At 40.1% G+C, this 16,766-nt stretch overlaps 1 protein-coding gene across 2 annotated transcripts in view; it reads left to right on the plus strand.

The window, feature by feature from the left end:
• Nucleotides 1-15,617, plus strand: part of CCDC141 (coiled-coil domain containing 141) — a 235,591-nt gene extending 219,974 nt beyond the window's left edge. Inside the window, exons 19-24 of one of the 2 annotated variants that reach the window (XM_082261214.1) lie at nucleotides 2,275-2,454; nucleotides 4,186-4,369; nucleotides 7,052-7,164; nucleotides 10,686-10,764; nucleotides 11,371-11,566; nucleotides 15,251-15,617. In XM_082261214.1, coding sequence (XP_082117340.1) covers nucleotides 2,275-2,454; nucleotides 4,186-4,369; nucleotides 7,052-7,164; nucleotides 10,686-10,764; nucleotides 11,371-11,566; nucleotides 15,251-15,512 — 1,014 coding nt within the window. In that variant the 3' untranslated portion in view covers nucleotides 15,513-15,617. Of the gene's footprint in view, nucleotides 1-2,274; nucleotides 2,455-4,185; nucleotides 4,370-7,051; nucleotides 7,165-10,685; nucleotides 11,567-15,250 lie in introns of both variants that reach the window. The other variant, XM_082261213.1, reaches the window with a different exon arrangement.
• The last annotated feature ends 1,149 nt before the right edge of the window (nucleotides 15,618-16,766 follow it).

Consider the following 16,766-nt stretch of genomic DNA (forward strand, 5'->3'; position numbering starts at 1 on the left):
GGTGTTTCCCTTCACCATTACATACAGTGCATCCGGAAATTACTCACTTTTTCCACATTTTGTTATGTTACAGCCTTATTCTAAAATAGATTAACTTCATTATTTTACTCAAAATTCTAAAAACAATACCCCATAAGGACAACAAGAAAGAAGTTTGTTTGAAACTTTTGCAAATTTATTAAAAATAAAAAATGAAAAAAAATCAAATGTACATAAGTATTCCCAGCCTTTACATCACACTCAAAATTGAGCTCAGGTGCGTCCTGTTTCCTATGATCCTACTTGAGATGTTTCTACAACTTGATTGGTGTCCACCTGTGATAAATTCAGTTGATTGGACATGATTTGGAAAGTCACACACCTGTCTATATTAGGTCCCACAGTTAACAGTGCATGTCAGTGCACAAACCAAGCCATGAAGTCCAAGGAATTGTCTGTAGACCTCCAACTTGAATCGCAACAATTTTAATCAGTTCCATTGCTGAATATAGGGTGCGACAAATCGCATGACAAACCTATACAATATAAAATGAATGGTATGTTTTAGTAAATGTAAAGGAGATTAGAAACTGGAGCACAGTGTAATATACGTAGCCAGATTCCAAATGGCATTTTCCAAGACATAATTTTATCTGCTGGTCTTTGGAATTTGAAGATAGGTCTTTATATAGACAGTGTAATACATGAGATCTAAAAAATACTCCTGAATGGGATCTATACAAGACCCAATGAGGTAGCTTACTTTTTTTTTTTAATTCTTTCAAAACATTTTATTGAATTTCTTGATAAACGCAAACATGTGAATAACAACTGGTGAACAATGGCTATATAAAGCAGAATACATTTAAACATGTAACATAGCCAAAGGAAAATAGCATATGGAATACAGTACAATCAAAAGTTATAGTATATGGGGGGTTGATGCTTGTGGGAGAGACCTAGCGTGATTATAGAGAAGGTTACAGTGGGTATACCATGCTTAGGGGGATCCGTCCCATGCTCCGAAAACCCCCTGGGGGATCATGCTGTGTACGGATCACAGAAGGGCCCCCCGGAGTGGGGATAGGCCTTCTTTGTAGTTATGTGAGTGGATAAAGGGGGGACCCTCTCTTTGTTGTTAGAGACAAATGGGTAATAGGGGGAGCAGAGAGGTTGAGGTTCAGCGAGCATTATAGCTGATATGAATCAGTACTTGGGTGTATCAGGTATTAGTGGGGGGGGGGGGGGGGGGAAGGGAAGTATGTTGGGAATGAGCTTACTTTTTTTAAAGCTCAAACTTGTGGATTCTCATTATGCAGCTAGCTTAGTATGCAAGGAAGTCCATTTATACAAATCTGACAGATCTGGAAATGGCACAAAGAGAAACTGTGATTATTACGGAAATTGCCATTTACAGAGTTGCTATAGAGAGACTCTGGGGTTGATTTAGCTATATAGACCAAGTTGTTCACTTATTCACTTTGCTAAATAACCAGTTTATATCCATTTAGTAAATTAGAACCCATATGGTGCTAGTGTGTATTATGCATTTTCCCATTAGAGGAAGCAGTAAATGTGTTTAGAACTTCCTTACCTCTGCAATGGGAAGAGGGAAGGTTTGTGCAGATATTTAGATATACTGGAAAATCCCAGTGACCGAGTAGTTCCAACATGTACATTTCTTACTATTGCATCCATACATATGCAATTGGATCATCAAAAGGGGTTTAAGTAAGCCATTTATTGCCTCCACTAATAGAAATGTCATTTCCACGGACAGAGCTGCCTTCAGTCTCTGCTGTTACAGACCAACAAATCTGTTCCCTATCTATCAATAAACCGTGACATCTGATGTGACAGCCACTGATAAAAAAAGACAAAGCAGGTAAAATAAAACCATTTAGTAGTTACAGTAACTATAGAATGTAAGCTTTTAGATGCATTACAGCACATGATCTGATGCTCACCTTTGCTATTCCTCAATAAATTACTCCTACAGCATGCACAAGTCTGCCATGTTTTTATACGGTCGTAGTCAGGAGACAATAAGCGAATATCAGAATATGTGCCAAGAGCAGATTTTTGTCTTTTCTTATACAAACCCTCAAGACTCTTCAGCAACCCATAGATATTTTTAAAGACTTGTATTTTAAATTTGCCAATGCTTGGTATTATTTTTAATTTGGCTTTTAATGCACTATTGTAAAACCCTACCGGATACTAATTATGATGTGCAAAAATATATTTTTACACTGGCAGTTGATGCTCATGATTTTTTTTTCCATCTATTTCCAGGCTTTAAAGAAGAAAATTGATAGTCTAGAAAAGAAAATAAGTACGGAACCCCAGAAAACGGATAATATTTGTGAGGCGATTTGTGAACTGCAGAAACATGTTAGTGAATTTAATAGTGTGGTACAAGATTACAAAGTCTACCTTGAAATGGCTGAAGACCTACAACACATAATAGAAGAGGTTAGGAGTGTGGCATGTTTTCATGTTTCTGTGATGTTTAAAGAGGTAGACCAACTCAAAATGATGCACACTATTTTACCAAAAGTATTGGGACCCCTGCCTTTACACGCATATGAACTTTAATGGCATCCCAGTCTTAGTCCGTAAGGTTCAATATCGAGTTGTTCTACCCTTTGGAGCTATAACAGCTTCCACTCTTCTGGGAAGGCTGTCCACAAGGTTTGGAAGTGTGTCTATGGGAATGTTTTACCATTCTTCCAGAAGCACATTTGTGAGGTCAGGCACTGATGTTGGACGAGAAGGCCTGGCTTGCAGTCTAATTCATCCCAAAGGTGTTCTATCGGGTTGATGTCAGAACTTCGTGCAGGCCAGTTAAGTTCCTCCACCCCAAACTTGCTCATCCATGTTTTTATGAACCTTGCTCTGTGCACTGGTTAGTTAGTTCCAGTGAAAGGAACTCTTAAGGCGTCAGCATACCAAGACATTTTGGACCATTTCATGCTCCCAACTTTATGGGAAGAGTTTGGGGTTGCCCTTCCTGTTTCAACATGACAGCGCACCGGTGCGCAAGCCAAGATTCATAAAGACATGGATAAGCGAGTTTGGGGTGGAGGAACTTGACTGTCCTGACCTCAACCCAGTAGAACACCTTTGGAATGAATTAGAGTGCAGACTGCAAGCCAGGCCTTCTCTCCAACATCAGTGCTTGACGTCACAAATGCGCTTCTGGAAGAATGGTCAAACATTCACACACTCCTAAACCCTGTGGACAGCCTTCACAGGAGAGTTGAAGCTGTGAAGCTGCAAAGGGTGGGCCAACCCAATATTGAACCCTACGGAAAAAGACTGGCATGCCATTAAAGTTCAATCTGTGTGTAAAGGCAGGTGTCCCAATACTTTAGGTCATATAATGTATCATGCTAGTGTGTTGACTTGTCCAGCAGTGAGCAGCCTGTAGGTGGGTGCAGCGTGGTGCAGCAGCAATAAGTTACTCAATCAAGTGCAGTATAAGACATGTATTAAAGAAATGCAGCAACAGTGCACAACAAAGCCAGTATGCAGACTACCTAACTGGGTGTACTCACGGTTTCCAGCAATGTGACAAGAGCAGATTTCAGCCAGACTGACAGCATCTGTTAAGAGGGGCAGAATGCGGCCTGGCCATCTCGTTCCCAGCTGGGAAGGTGTCCTGAAGATTTGCGATCCTATGCTTTTCCTCCTCGTCAGAAACATGGGGTGACAGAATCCAACTGGATTACTTTCCCAGTTACCCCGGGAAACCATAGAGAACCCCTGTTTCCCATGACTTCCTCTCCAGCTGCAGAACCGCTATGTTAAGCACCACCTGCAAGGGAAAAAATTGACAGCACCTGCCTACAAGCATTATATACCTCTTGAGGACATTGACAGCAAGATCTTTGCTTTGTGTTTCCACATCTGCCCACCTACTGCAGCCATTATGAGGGAGTGACTCACTCTTTTGCTTTCATTTTTTACTTTTTACACCGCAGAAGACATCAACTACTGATCTCCCATAGCTGCAGCTGCACGGAGGTATTTGTACTTCAGGGGCTGATCTCTCTGCCAGTGTCCACAGGAGATAAAAGAAGCTGGTGGCGATTCATCTCACTAGTGTCCAATTAAAACTAAATACTACTTTTCAGTGTACAGTACATATAATTCAGACAAACTCTATATAATGTAATATTTGTTTATTTTTTATAATAAAAGAGTCAGTTTTGGTGTGAAGAAGCCTGCGCAACAGTTGTACGAGTGGGACGATACTCTGCAGAATGTAAAACCAAGGAAGCAGTAGAGGTGCTTTTGAAGCAGTTTACCAAGTTTGTAGAGCCTTCGCTACCACAGCAGGAAGAGAGAATACAGCAGGCGATCAACATTGCAAAACATATTTATGGTAAGCTTTTTATACTTTCTGGGGTCCAAATATTTAAGAATAGCCTTGTGAGCTTGCCTCACCAGTTTAGCTAGATATTTATAAATGTCCCAACAAGTGTTGCACTGATACCAGTATTGATGCAGATACTAAGCATTTGCGCGAGTACTTGTGCAAATGCTCCGATACCCGAAACTGATACCTTTGCGGTGCGATTTGAACCTATACAAAAAGAATGGACTCAAATCGCACTGCAAAGAATCGTATTGGATTTGAATAGGAATGCGGTGGGATTCCTGTCCGAATCACATATGTGGTTTCCCCCACCAAACCTGTGTGAACCTAGGCTTGGCATAGTGACTTCGGCCTGGGTTCACACAGGAGTGGTGCAGGAAACTACATGTGACTCAGACAGGAATCGCACCGCATTTCTGTTCAAATCGCACGTGATTTTCACAGTGCGATTTGAGCCCATTCATTTTGTATGGGTTAAAATTGTACCACAAAGGTATAAAGTATCAGTACTCATATTTGCCAATAAAAACAACGGTATTGGTGCGACCCTATTTAATATATAAATCTAAAGTTGGACTATATACTTTCTCCCTCTATATATATATATATATATATATATATATATATATATATATATATATATATATATATATCTACAGTGTATATATATATATATATATATATATATATATATATACATATACTTTGCGCAGCGCTTAAAAAAATGAAGGCAGGCTTTAGAGTTACAATACACTTGGTAAAATAGGAATCAGAGGGCCCTTGTTAGAGGTTACAATGTAAGAGGGATATATATGAATATATATCTATATATATACATATATATATATATATATATATATATATATATATATATATATATATATAAATAAATAAATAAATATATATATATATATATATATATATATATATATATACACATATACATATATATTTATACACTGCTCAAAAAATTGAAGGAACACTTTTTAGTTAGAGTATAGCATCAAGTCAATTAAACTGGGACATTTATCTTGTCAATTAAGTAGCAGAAGGGTTTGTTAATTATTTTCAGCTGTGTTGGTGTTAATTAAATTAACAACAGGTGCACTAGATGGGCAACAATGAGAAAACTTCCAAAACAGGAGTGGTTTTACAGGAGGAGGCCAATGGCATTTATTTTCCTTCTCATCTCTTCGGACTGTTTTTCACTAGTTTTTCATTTGGCTAGGGTCAGTGTCACTACTGACAGCATGAGCCGATACCTGGACCCTATAGAGGTTGCACAGGCAGTCAAACTCCTCCAGGATGGCACATGAATATGTGCCATTGGCAGAAGGTAGCTGTGTCTCCCAGCACAGTCTCAAGAGCATGGAGGAGATTCTAGGAGACAGGCAGTTACCATAGGGGAGCTGGACAGGGCCGTAGAAGGTGCTTAACCCATCAGCAGGACCGGTATCTGCTTCTTTGTGGAAGGAGGAACAGAATGAGCACTTCCAGAGCCCTACAAAATGAAACAATCAGAGACAGACTTAATGAGGGTGGCCTGAGGGCCCGACGTCCTCTAGTGGGCCCTGTGCTCACTGTCTGTCACAGTGAAGCTCGAATGGCATTTGCCATTGAACACCAGAATTGGCAGGTCCACCAGTGCTTTTCACAGATGAGAGCAGGTTCACCTTGAACACATGTGACAGAGATGAATGGGTCTGGAGAAGCCACAGAGAACGTTATGCTGTCTGTAACATTGTTCAGCATGACTGGTTTGGTGGTGGGTTAGTGAGGGTCTGGGGAGGCATATCCATTGAGGGACGCACAGACCTCTACAGGCTAGACAATGGCACCCTGGCTGCCATTAGGTATTGGGATGAAATCTTTGGACCCATTGTCAGACCCTACCCTGGTGCAGTGGGTACGGGGTTCCTCCTGGTGCATGACAATGCCGGGCCTCATGTGGCGAGAGTATGCAGCCAGTTCCTGGATGATGAAGGAATTGATACCATTGAATGGCCCCCACACTCGCCTGGCCTAAATCAAATAGAACACCTCTGGGACATTATGTTTCGGTCCATCTGACGCCACCAGGTTGCACCTCATTCTGTTCATCAGCTCAGTGATGCTCTGGTCCAGATCTGGGAGGAAATATCCTAGGACACCATTCGTTGTCTCATTAGGAGCATGCCCCAACGTTGCCAGGCATGCATACAAGCACGTACTGATACTGAGTACCATTTTGTGTTGCTGCAATGAAATTTCAGCAAAATGGACTAGCCTGCTGCATCATTTTTTCACTTTGATTTTTGAGGTGTCTATGAATTCAGCCCTCTGTAGGTTGAACATTTTCATTTTCATCAAACTATGTGGCATCCATTCCTTCCTAACACATTACCCAGTTCAATCAGTATAGCTATCCAGCAGACCAGCATGATATTTTTCCCCATTGAGATCTGATGTGTTTTCAAAGTGTTCTTTAATTTTTTTGAGCAGTATAGATATATATATATATATTCACACACACACTCTACTCTATTGCTTGTTTGCACGTTGTTGTCCAACACTGTACACATGGATACAGGAGGAGAGGCCAGAGGTTTGACCTTCCTGGGGAAGAAGGTGACTGTAAGATGAGTGAGTGCCATTACTGTTATTTCAGAAGGAACAGGAAGATGATAAGTACTTTGTATATATTTACAGGAGCGGATGATGGTATGAAGTGTATTGAGAAGATAATAGTAAAACACAAGGAAGCCATCAACTCTGTGAATGATTTATGTATCTACCTAAAGGAGCTAGAAGAGAAGCTGGAGGTATGTTTTACCTTTGGGTGGAGCAACTCAGGATCACTTTAAAACTTATCCAAGGCAAGCAGCTAACAGAGAAGTTAAATACGTATATGAATTATATGTCAAAGAAATTGTATTTATGTACATACAGTTCTGAGATTTACACAACTGTGCAAAACAGCACAGTCCTGCCTGGCAGGGGAGGGGACCTAAACTTTCTCTGCTGTGAGCTCACTTTTGTAACTGTCAGGGCTTTTTTTCTCAGACAATAGGTGCAGGAACTCCCCCTTTCCAAGTCACTCCTTGTCTCTGTTCCTTACCCACCTCCCTCTGTCCCCTACCCACCTCTGAGCACCGTTCCTTGGTTCCACCCCTTACCCACCTCCCAGTACTGCCCCTTTTAAAGAATACAGAACCAAGAAAAAATTGTGGCACTAAGTAATTTGTATGGAATTTGTTAACAATAACAAAAAAAGCAGCAAAACATATACCATGCAACCAGCAACAATAGATCCCCCCGGCAACAGTGGACCACCCCCAACAAAATATCCCCTCCCCCAGTAACAAAAGATCCCCAGCAGCAATAACAGATCTCTCTGCAGCCAGCACCAATAGACTCTCCAGCAGCCAGCACCAATAGACCCCCACCAAAAATGGATCACCCACAACAAAATACCCCTTCCCTCAGCAACAATAGACCCCCAGCAGCCAGCATCACTAGCTAATGATAACAAAAAAGCAGTAAAAAAGACAATAGATTCTCCCATCAACAACTGACCCCCAGTAACATAAGACCCACCCCCGGCAACAGTAGACCCCCCACTAGCAACATTAGACCTTAGACCTCCCTAGACCTCCTTAATAGACACCTGCCGCCCCACAAAAATTGATTCCCTCCAGCAACAATAGACCCCCCAATAGCTAGCACCAATAGACCCTGAACCCGTTGCCATTACATGCCATTATCTCCATGCTGGAAATGCCAGAACTGAGTTTCCACGCGTTCCCGCTGAAAAAAGTCCTCCTTACAGGTCTAATCTCCACTGGACAGTGAAAGAGAAACAGCACACTGATGAGCTCAGGTCTGGGTTGCTCTGCTCTATACTCATTTCAGCATGCTCTTTGCATTGCAGAACACCTGAGTGGTTTCTCGTGTTGCTTTTCTGTTGCCCTATCAGTTCTGCTGCACAGACTGTACAGTAAACTTCAGGTGGCAGATACCAAGACAAATTCAGTTATTTACACTGGTTATTTAAAAAAAAAAAATACAATTAAAGATGTACACATTATTACAGGTTGGTATTAATTAGTGTCCATTATATCTGCCTGGAGCTTTACGTTGATGGCTTAGATTAGAAGTAGGATGCTGATGCCTAACTGTTTAGCCAAGTAATTAACAGGATCGTGAGCAATAATAACCTTTTTAAGTTTAATAACCTTTAGATTTTAACAGATACAAGAGAGAGATAGATACAAAAAGCCAGACGGCAAGATTAACTAAAATGTAATTTTTAACTTAACATAAAACTGTTACAAAATATTGAAAACAGAGCGTATATGTTAATTTGTGGTGCCTCCTAACAGCCTAACCCTGGCCTTGATTCATCATAGGCCAAATACATCACTCAGGTGAGAATTGGACTATTTTGGGTACTCTAGTGTAGTGAAACAAAGGGTTTTGATGTTGGACACTTAGAGTCCATTCACACTATCGCGACTTGTCAGGCGACTTGTCAGCCTGACAAGTCACGGTCCGTCACGGTCCATTGTGTGCTACAGGAACCGTTCTAATAGGAGCGACACAAGTCGCTCCGACTTAGAAAAAGGGTCCTGTACTACTTCGGGGCGACCTGGAACAACTTTCATAGACATATATATATGAAGTCCGTGCAAGTCGCGCCGAAGTCGCGGTGCACGCGACTTCACAGGTCGCCCCCGAAGTCGTGCCGCATTAGTGTGAACCAGCTCTTAGGGGTTTATTTACTAAAGCTGGAGAGTGCATAATCAGGCTCACTTCTGCATAAAAAACAATCAGCTTCCAGGTTTCGTTGCCAAAGCTTAATTGAACAAGCTGATTGATTTTTTTAACCACCTTAGCGGTAATCCCGAGCGTGACTCGGGGTTGATTTTTCATATCAGGAGCGGTAACCCCGAGTCACGCTCGGGGTGGATTGCAGAGAGCGCAGCGGTGTTCTCTTACCTTATCCTGGCGATCCAGCGATGATCTCTCATTGCTGCGACCGCCAGCCGAGAGTCCCGCCGCTCCTCCGTCCCTCCGTCGGTACGATCACTTCCTAGTTCCGTTCCATGCATATGCATATATATATACACCGGTATATATATATATGCGTATATATATATATATATATATATATATATATGCATATATATATATATATATATATATATACAATATGCACACACACACACACATATATATATATATATATATATATATATATATATATATGTATATATATATATATATAAAATTATATTATTGATTCAATTATAATTCATGCGTTATATATTATATATATATTATATATATATATATATATATATATATATATATATATATATATATATATGTGTGTGTGTATATATATATATATATATATATATATATATGTGTATATATATATATATATATATATATATACACACACACATATATCTATATATAATATATAATGCATGAATTATAATCTAATCAATAATATAATTTTATTATATATATTATATATTAAATAATAAAATAATATTATTGATTTGATTATAATTCATGCGTTTGTGTTTCAAATTTATCACATCTGGGATGTCTACTAGAGTCTTGTTTTGGTCAGGTTTAAGTCAGTAATTACTAAGAATTGTAGGCCTATAATACATAATGCCAAATTTCCATGAAAATAATTGTACCGCTTTTGGTATGTAATTCCAGACATAATCATACCGCCAGGGAGGTTAATGCAGAAGTGAGACTGATTTTGCACTCTCCAGCTTTAGTAAATCAACCCCATAGGGGTTGATTTACTAAAGGCAAATAGACTGTGCACTTTGCAAAGTGCAGTTGCTCCAGAGCTTAGCAAATGAGGTAAAGATTCACTTTGCAAAAAATACCCAATCATGTACAAGGAAAATAAAAAAACAGTTTTTTAGCTTGCACGTGATTGAATGATGGAAGTCAGCAGAGTTTCCCCTCATTTACTAAGCTCTGGAGCAACTGCTCTTGCAGAGTGCAACTGCACAGTTTATTTGCCTTTAGTAAATCAACCCCATAGTTATCGCTTTAAATGCTTTTCCGCTTTGCTAGAAAACCTGTGTAACTTGGCCAATCCTTAACTCTTTTGACTGAAAAGTGGAAAAGTCATAGGCAATGTATGTCTGGTGAAGGAAGTTACACAAAATTCTCTGGGAATGCAGAACTCTTCAAGAATGGACAGATGTCCTTCGGGTTTATCATTCTCAGGCAGACAAGTGCCTATCTATTCCCAGCTTTAGCTACATTTTTTATATGTTTTATATGCCTCTGTTTTTCCACAAAGGAACCGCAAAAAGTTCCAGAAAATTCCATAAGCGAAGAACATGGGGAAACTTCAGATCTTCTTTCGTCTGCCAAAGATGGTAGTATACTTGCAAATGCAGAATTACAGCCTGACTTGCTAGCAGAAGAAGCTATATCTGGTGATGAATATGAGTGCATATCCCCTGACGACATCTCCTTGCCTCCGCTTGCTGAAACCCCCGAATCCAACCTACCCCAGTCTGAGACAGAGCAGGATGAGCAGAATTGTTACAGCTCCCATAACATGCATGTCAGCTCATACAGCTTGCAAATGCAAATAAATGCCAGTGGCAAGAGACTGGTGGAAGGTTCAGAAAGGCTAACACCTGTTGCTTACACTGACTTGTCGAGTCAAAGGAGAGAAAAGACTTCCAATTATATTGAGAGGTTCTGTTCTCCCACTGTTGGATATAAAACAGAATCTCCTTTTTCCCACCACTCGACAGTAGTCAATGAAACACGCTATTCCCTAAGTACTTCACCTGCCAAAGCAAAACCCAGCTACCATATGATGAACGAAGTGCATGAGACTCAATTGCAGCGCCGTTCTGTTTATGAGGGCACGGAAAAAACAGAACAATTGCATGCCTCTGATAATACTGCTAGAGCTAAAGATAGGCTGCATGTTACCCCAGATGAATTCTCTGGTCTCATGTTTCAATCAGACACTGCCAAGACCTGCCAGAGGCATACTGCTACCCAAGAGGCGATTAAAAGTGTTTCAGAAAAGTACAGCAATGTTAGCCCAGCAGGTCAGAGCCCTGGGTTCACCAAGCACCTGTCTAATGTCACTGTTAAGGAAGGGTCTCCAGTGACTCTGGAAGTAGAAGTTACCGGATATCCAGAGCCTACTCTAAACTGGTGGGTAGCTTATAATGAAGAAAAAATATAGTGTTAGAGTTTTTTGGAGCACTCCTTTGATTACAGTGTTTATGTGTTGTGTGTGTTGCCATAACTTTCCTGAAACTAGCCCTCAGGGATCTTCCAATGGACAGACGGGTTTCTGTGGCTATGCCACCATGGACTTTTGCTAGTATGTAGAACATTTTATGACTTGACGCCCAACAACAAAAGAAACAGCAGGCTACATTTTTTTAAAACATAGATCATATCCTGGTGGTTCTGAGGAGGTAGATCAAATCCAGTTAGTAATGGAGGGAGTCATGTGGACAACTTTTCCACTTCCTGTCTAAAAGTTTAAAATCTTTTTATAGAAAGACTAAACAAACAGAGGTGATGTATCAATGAAATAAGGTATATTATGGTGCCAGGACATACTGTACAACACAAAATAACAATGTAGCAACACTATTTTAATTGGCTAAAAGCCACTTTAATGGAATAGGCATGCTCCTAACCTCCATCATTATATGTAGAGTTTAAGCAAAATTCCTTTCACTTCCTGTAATATCTGTAAGACAGGAAATAAAGGGAATGCTCCCCAATGGGGATACATACAGCAATTTAAACCTTTCATCACTTAGTCCAAAATGAAGAAAAGAAAGAATTTTTAAATTTTTAACTGATTTTGTATTGTCAAAAAAACTTTGTTGTCAACTCTAGGCAATTTCATGTGGATTATGGCAGGGGCCATGTGCAAGAAAATACATACACTTAAGAAAGTCCTTACTTGCAATTTGTAGGGCTAAGTAGGCCTTGTGGATGAACAGACACGTAAATGAGCAGTGCATCTTTGGCACTATATAGTATATGCATTTATCATATGTTTCTATTGTTTAGTCTAGCCATTGGTTCATTTAGGTTAAAAGAAATCCTTCACTTTATTCCAAATTTGTGCACTTCCCAATATTTTTTAAAATTATTTTGTCACAATACATTCCACAATTACATGTAATCCATAGTTTAAGCTTAAAGATAACTTCTTAGACCACTACTCAGTTCACAAAAGAATAATGCATTAGGTTTTCACTCTCCTATGCTATTTGTGCATTTTTACTATCTATTTTTGCAGCTCACTAAAGTTATCCCACAGATCAGATTTTGGAGTACTTTGCATGTAAAAGTCAATGCACTAAAATTACCATAAAGACTTTGCTCATTGAACAACCATCAACTTCTTGCTGGTGAAAAATATAAAGTTCTCTAAAGTGTCTTTTGAAGACAACAGAAAAAACACATTTTAAAAGATACAGTCACTTCGCCTACAAATAAAAAGAAATGAGGTCTGTAGTAAATAAATAACTACTTCACGTAAAAAGAAAAATAGGACTGCACAATATATAAGACCGTGAACTGAAAAATGTTTGCGAGACGGTTATCATAATGTAACTAACATTTACAGAAAAAAAACACCTACAGCTTAGTAAATTGACCCCACTTATATTTTTCAACATGACATCTCATTTTTACAAAATCTGATTTTGACAAACATATTATTACAAAGTTTTGCTGGAGTGACTAATTTATTATACTAGCCAATGGTTCATGCCAGAGCTATTAAAAATGATATTGATATGTGATACACATATTTTTAATAAAGGTTGTTATTTAATCAGCTGTGTGTTATACTTTTGTTTCATCAAATATAAGCAGATAAGGTTATGAATTTCAGCAAGCCTATATGGGATTTCTCCTCAGTTTAAGGAAATTTCCTTTCACTTCCTGTAGTATCTGTAAGAGAGAAAATAAAGGGAATGCTCCCCAGTGGGGATACATACAGCAATTGAAACCTTTTATCACTTAATCCAAAATTAAGAAAAAATATTTTTTAACAGATTTTGCCCAAACTATATGTCCATTCTGATTAGGTCCTTGAGAGGGATCCAAAAGCTAGACTCCTTTGGGCCCCGTTGGGTATTCTTGGCACTGAGTTGCACCCATAGTACAAAAATGTAAGTCAAGTACCGAGTACTGGATTTTTATAAGAATAAAAAAAGACACAAAGGCATGAAGAGCATGAATTACTTATTCTAGAGCCAATTAAAGATGATACTGTATATCTAATGAAATGGCCAGAATCAGGAACTTCATGAGGGAGTTCATCCAAAGTGCTCATGAGTTGCAACAAGAAGGCCAGAAGATGCTTTAAGGGCCGTACACACTTGACGAAAATCGGACGAAATATCCTCAGATTTTTCTCTGTCTTCTCAGCGTTCATTACCGTTTTTAGATGACAGTGCATAAATGTTCACGAAATTTCTCGTCCGATTTTTCTTTTTTTTTGGCACATTTGTTCCTAGACTTCCGGGTTGTCAGCAACTTCAGATCATGCGCGGTCTTTCGTATCCGATTTTTCACGGACGCACTGCATACACATTAAAGGAAAATCGGTCGTTTGGGGACGGACGAAAAAAATTTTGGTGTTTGTCCCTCCGTTTTTTTTTTCGTTAAAAATGTCGGCATCGGCTGCTGAAAGTTGTGTACACACTAGGCGAAAAACAGATGATTTTACCTCGGATGGGAATTTTCGGCAGATTTTCTACTAGTGTGTACCCCACTTTACTCAGCCTGCCCCCTGGGTAGACTCACCTTATAATCAAACAATCGATTTTAAAACATTGGAAGCAGAATGTTTTTCACAGCAACAAATCCTTTGCTAAGCCAACTGAAGTTGCTTTTGCTGACTTGTTTTTAAAGATGCACATTTCTTATCTTTGCTTCACCACTTAGCATATTACTGAACTACAAGTACCTGTATATTCAATAGAGAGTGGTCAGAGGTACAGCCAAGATCTGACAATCCAAAGATTTAGTTTGATTTCACAAATATTCATGTTCTTGATAGTATAATCTTTGTAAACCATTTGAGCATGGTCAATAGACAATTTACCCTTCAAAAAATATTCTGATAATTTCTCAGAAGTAATGGAGGGGTGGGGGATTTCAATGGATGGTAACTGTCAATGCATATTGATTTAGGCATGCCCCCCAACATGAGCCCTTTCCCTTCAGAAAGTGCATGGGCTGGCTATATGGGGGAAAGGCTGCAGCGTTGTTTTGCTGAGAAAGAATCATTGTATTTATGTGGAGAGAAACAAACAGGGGAGAGGATCTGTTGTCCAGCACAGCAGCTCTCAAATATACTGTAGCTGACAATGCTCAGTGCAGCACAGGAAGCATTGCCAGCCCACAGCAGAAAGTTAGGACACTAGAAGGATCATCAAGTCATTTTTTGGAACTTGCAGTGTTTTTAAATGGATAGAACATGAGAAATATAAAGTTCATATAGACTTATTTATAAAGGTAGAAAAGGTATACAGTGTTTGCTTTTATTTCCTAACTAGCACTTGGATAAGAGCTGGAATTTATTTGGTTGGTAGGACTTCACTCTTATACATTATGCCTACAGTGGCTCTGTAAGACTTAAGTTCTCCGGGAAAGACTTCAGAACACATACCAACTTATAGAACTCAATTAGATGCTATGGTGAGCTAAAACCTTTATTATGCACATAACCCTAAATTATACACAAGACAAAGGATTTGTAATACCAGCATTTCTGACTTAAGATTAATACTGAACATCTCTTAACATTTTAGAGTTTTGCAGTTTGAACCTGACCCAAATACTAACTCTCTGCTTCAGGTACAGAAAGAAAAAGAAATACTCCACAAATGATCATGAAATCAACAAGGGAAAGCAAACCAGTCGCACTTTCATCATTCAAGAGCTCTGTAAGAAGGATTCTGATCAGTATATTGCTCACACCTCTGCTTATAAAGCCTCTGTCACTTCTGCTGATGAAGCAAAAATCAAAGGCATGACCCAACCAATTTTGGAAGTCAGCTGGATGACATTGTTTATCATATATATCTGTGTCTTAATAATGTACTGGAAATTGTCATAGCAGAAATTAACAAATGGGTCAAACACGGAAGATGGTATAGTTCCTGGTTATATCCAATGATGTTTAAGGATAATTATTTTTGAGTAAAAGAACTTAAAGTTTAAATCCAGCCAAAATTTCACATTTTTAGTTTTTGGCTAGTAATTGGTAAAGATTAGAATTTTTACTGCTATCCAAAGCCCTGTTTGACAGATTCCTTCTCACTTTCTGTCATAGTGACAATGGTTTCACCAAACATAGAAATAGGGACATAAGGGACAGGGTTAATTTGAGTGAATAGTGTGTTTTTTCATGTAAGCAGCTAAAAACATAATCCCAGGGACTTCACCAGTGGTGGCCGGTGTACTGAGGGCGCAGGGGCGCCACCCCCCATCCATGCATCCGGCCCCCTAATCTACATGCAGGGGCGCCGGACGCATGGAATTCAATGTGGCTTTTTTTTTTTTGGCATCACCTGATTAGAGCCAGAGGCTCTAATAGGGCGATGCAAAGGGTGGACCCGGGGCGCAGAGCAGTGCGAGCAGTGCAAATGAAAATTCACTATTGTCACACCGATCCTCCTCCTGGCTAATCAGGAAGCACGTCCGATATGCGCTTCCTGATTGGCCGCAAGACAAACCCCATGCCATTGGCCGAGGAGGAGGCGGGAGCGGGAGGACTGGAGGAGACGCGCCGCCGGGACCGAGGAGAAGCCGACGCCGAGAGACTGATGCTCCCGCCTCTGCTGCTCCAGGTAAGTAAGGGGGCATGCATGCTGATCTCTGCATTGGGGGAATGGTATGCTGGTCACTGCATTGAAGGGGGAACGCACGCTGATCTCTGCATTGGGGGCATGTATGCTGGTCACTGCATTGGGGGAATGTATGCTGGTCACTGCATTGAAGGGGGCACGCTGGTCACTGCATTGAAGGGGGCATGTATGCTGGTCACTGCATTGAAGGGGGCATGTATGCTGGTCACTGCATTGAAGGGGGCATGTACGCTGGTCACTGCATTGAAAGGGGGCATGTACGCTGGTCACTGCATTGAAAGGGGGCATGTACGCTGGTCACTGCATTGAAAGGGGGCATGTACGTTGGTCACTGCATTGAAAGGGGGCATGTATGTTGGTCACTGCATTTAAGGGGGCATGTACGCTGGTCACTGCATTGAAGGGGGCATGTACGCTGGTCACTGCATTGAAAGGGGGCATGTAAGCTGGTCACTGCATTGAAAGGGGGCATGTATGCTGGTCACTGCATTGAAAGGGGGCAT

Source organism: Pelophylax lessonae, assembly GCF_965119305.1.
Source record: "Pelophylax lessonae genome assembly, chromosome: 6".
Lineage (NCBI taxonomy): Eukaryota > Metazoa > Chordata > Amphibia > Anura > Ranidae > Pelophylax > Pelophylax lessonae.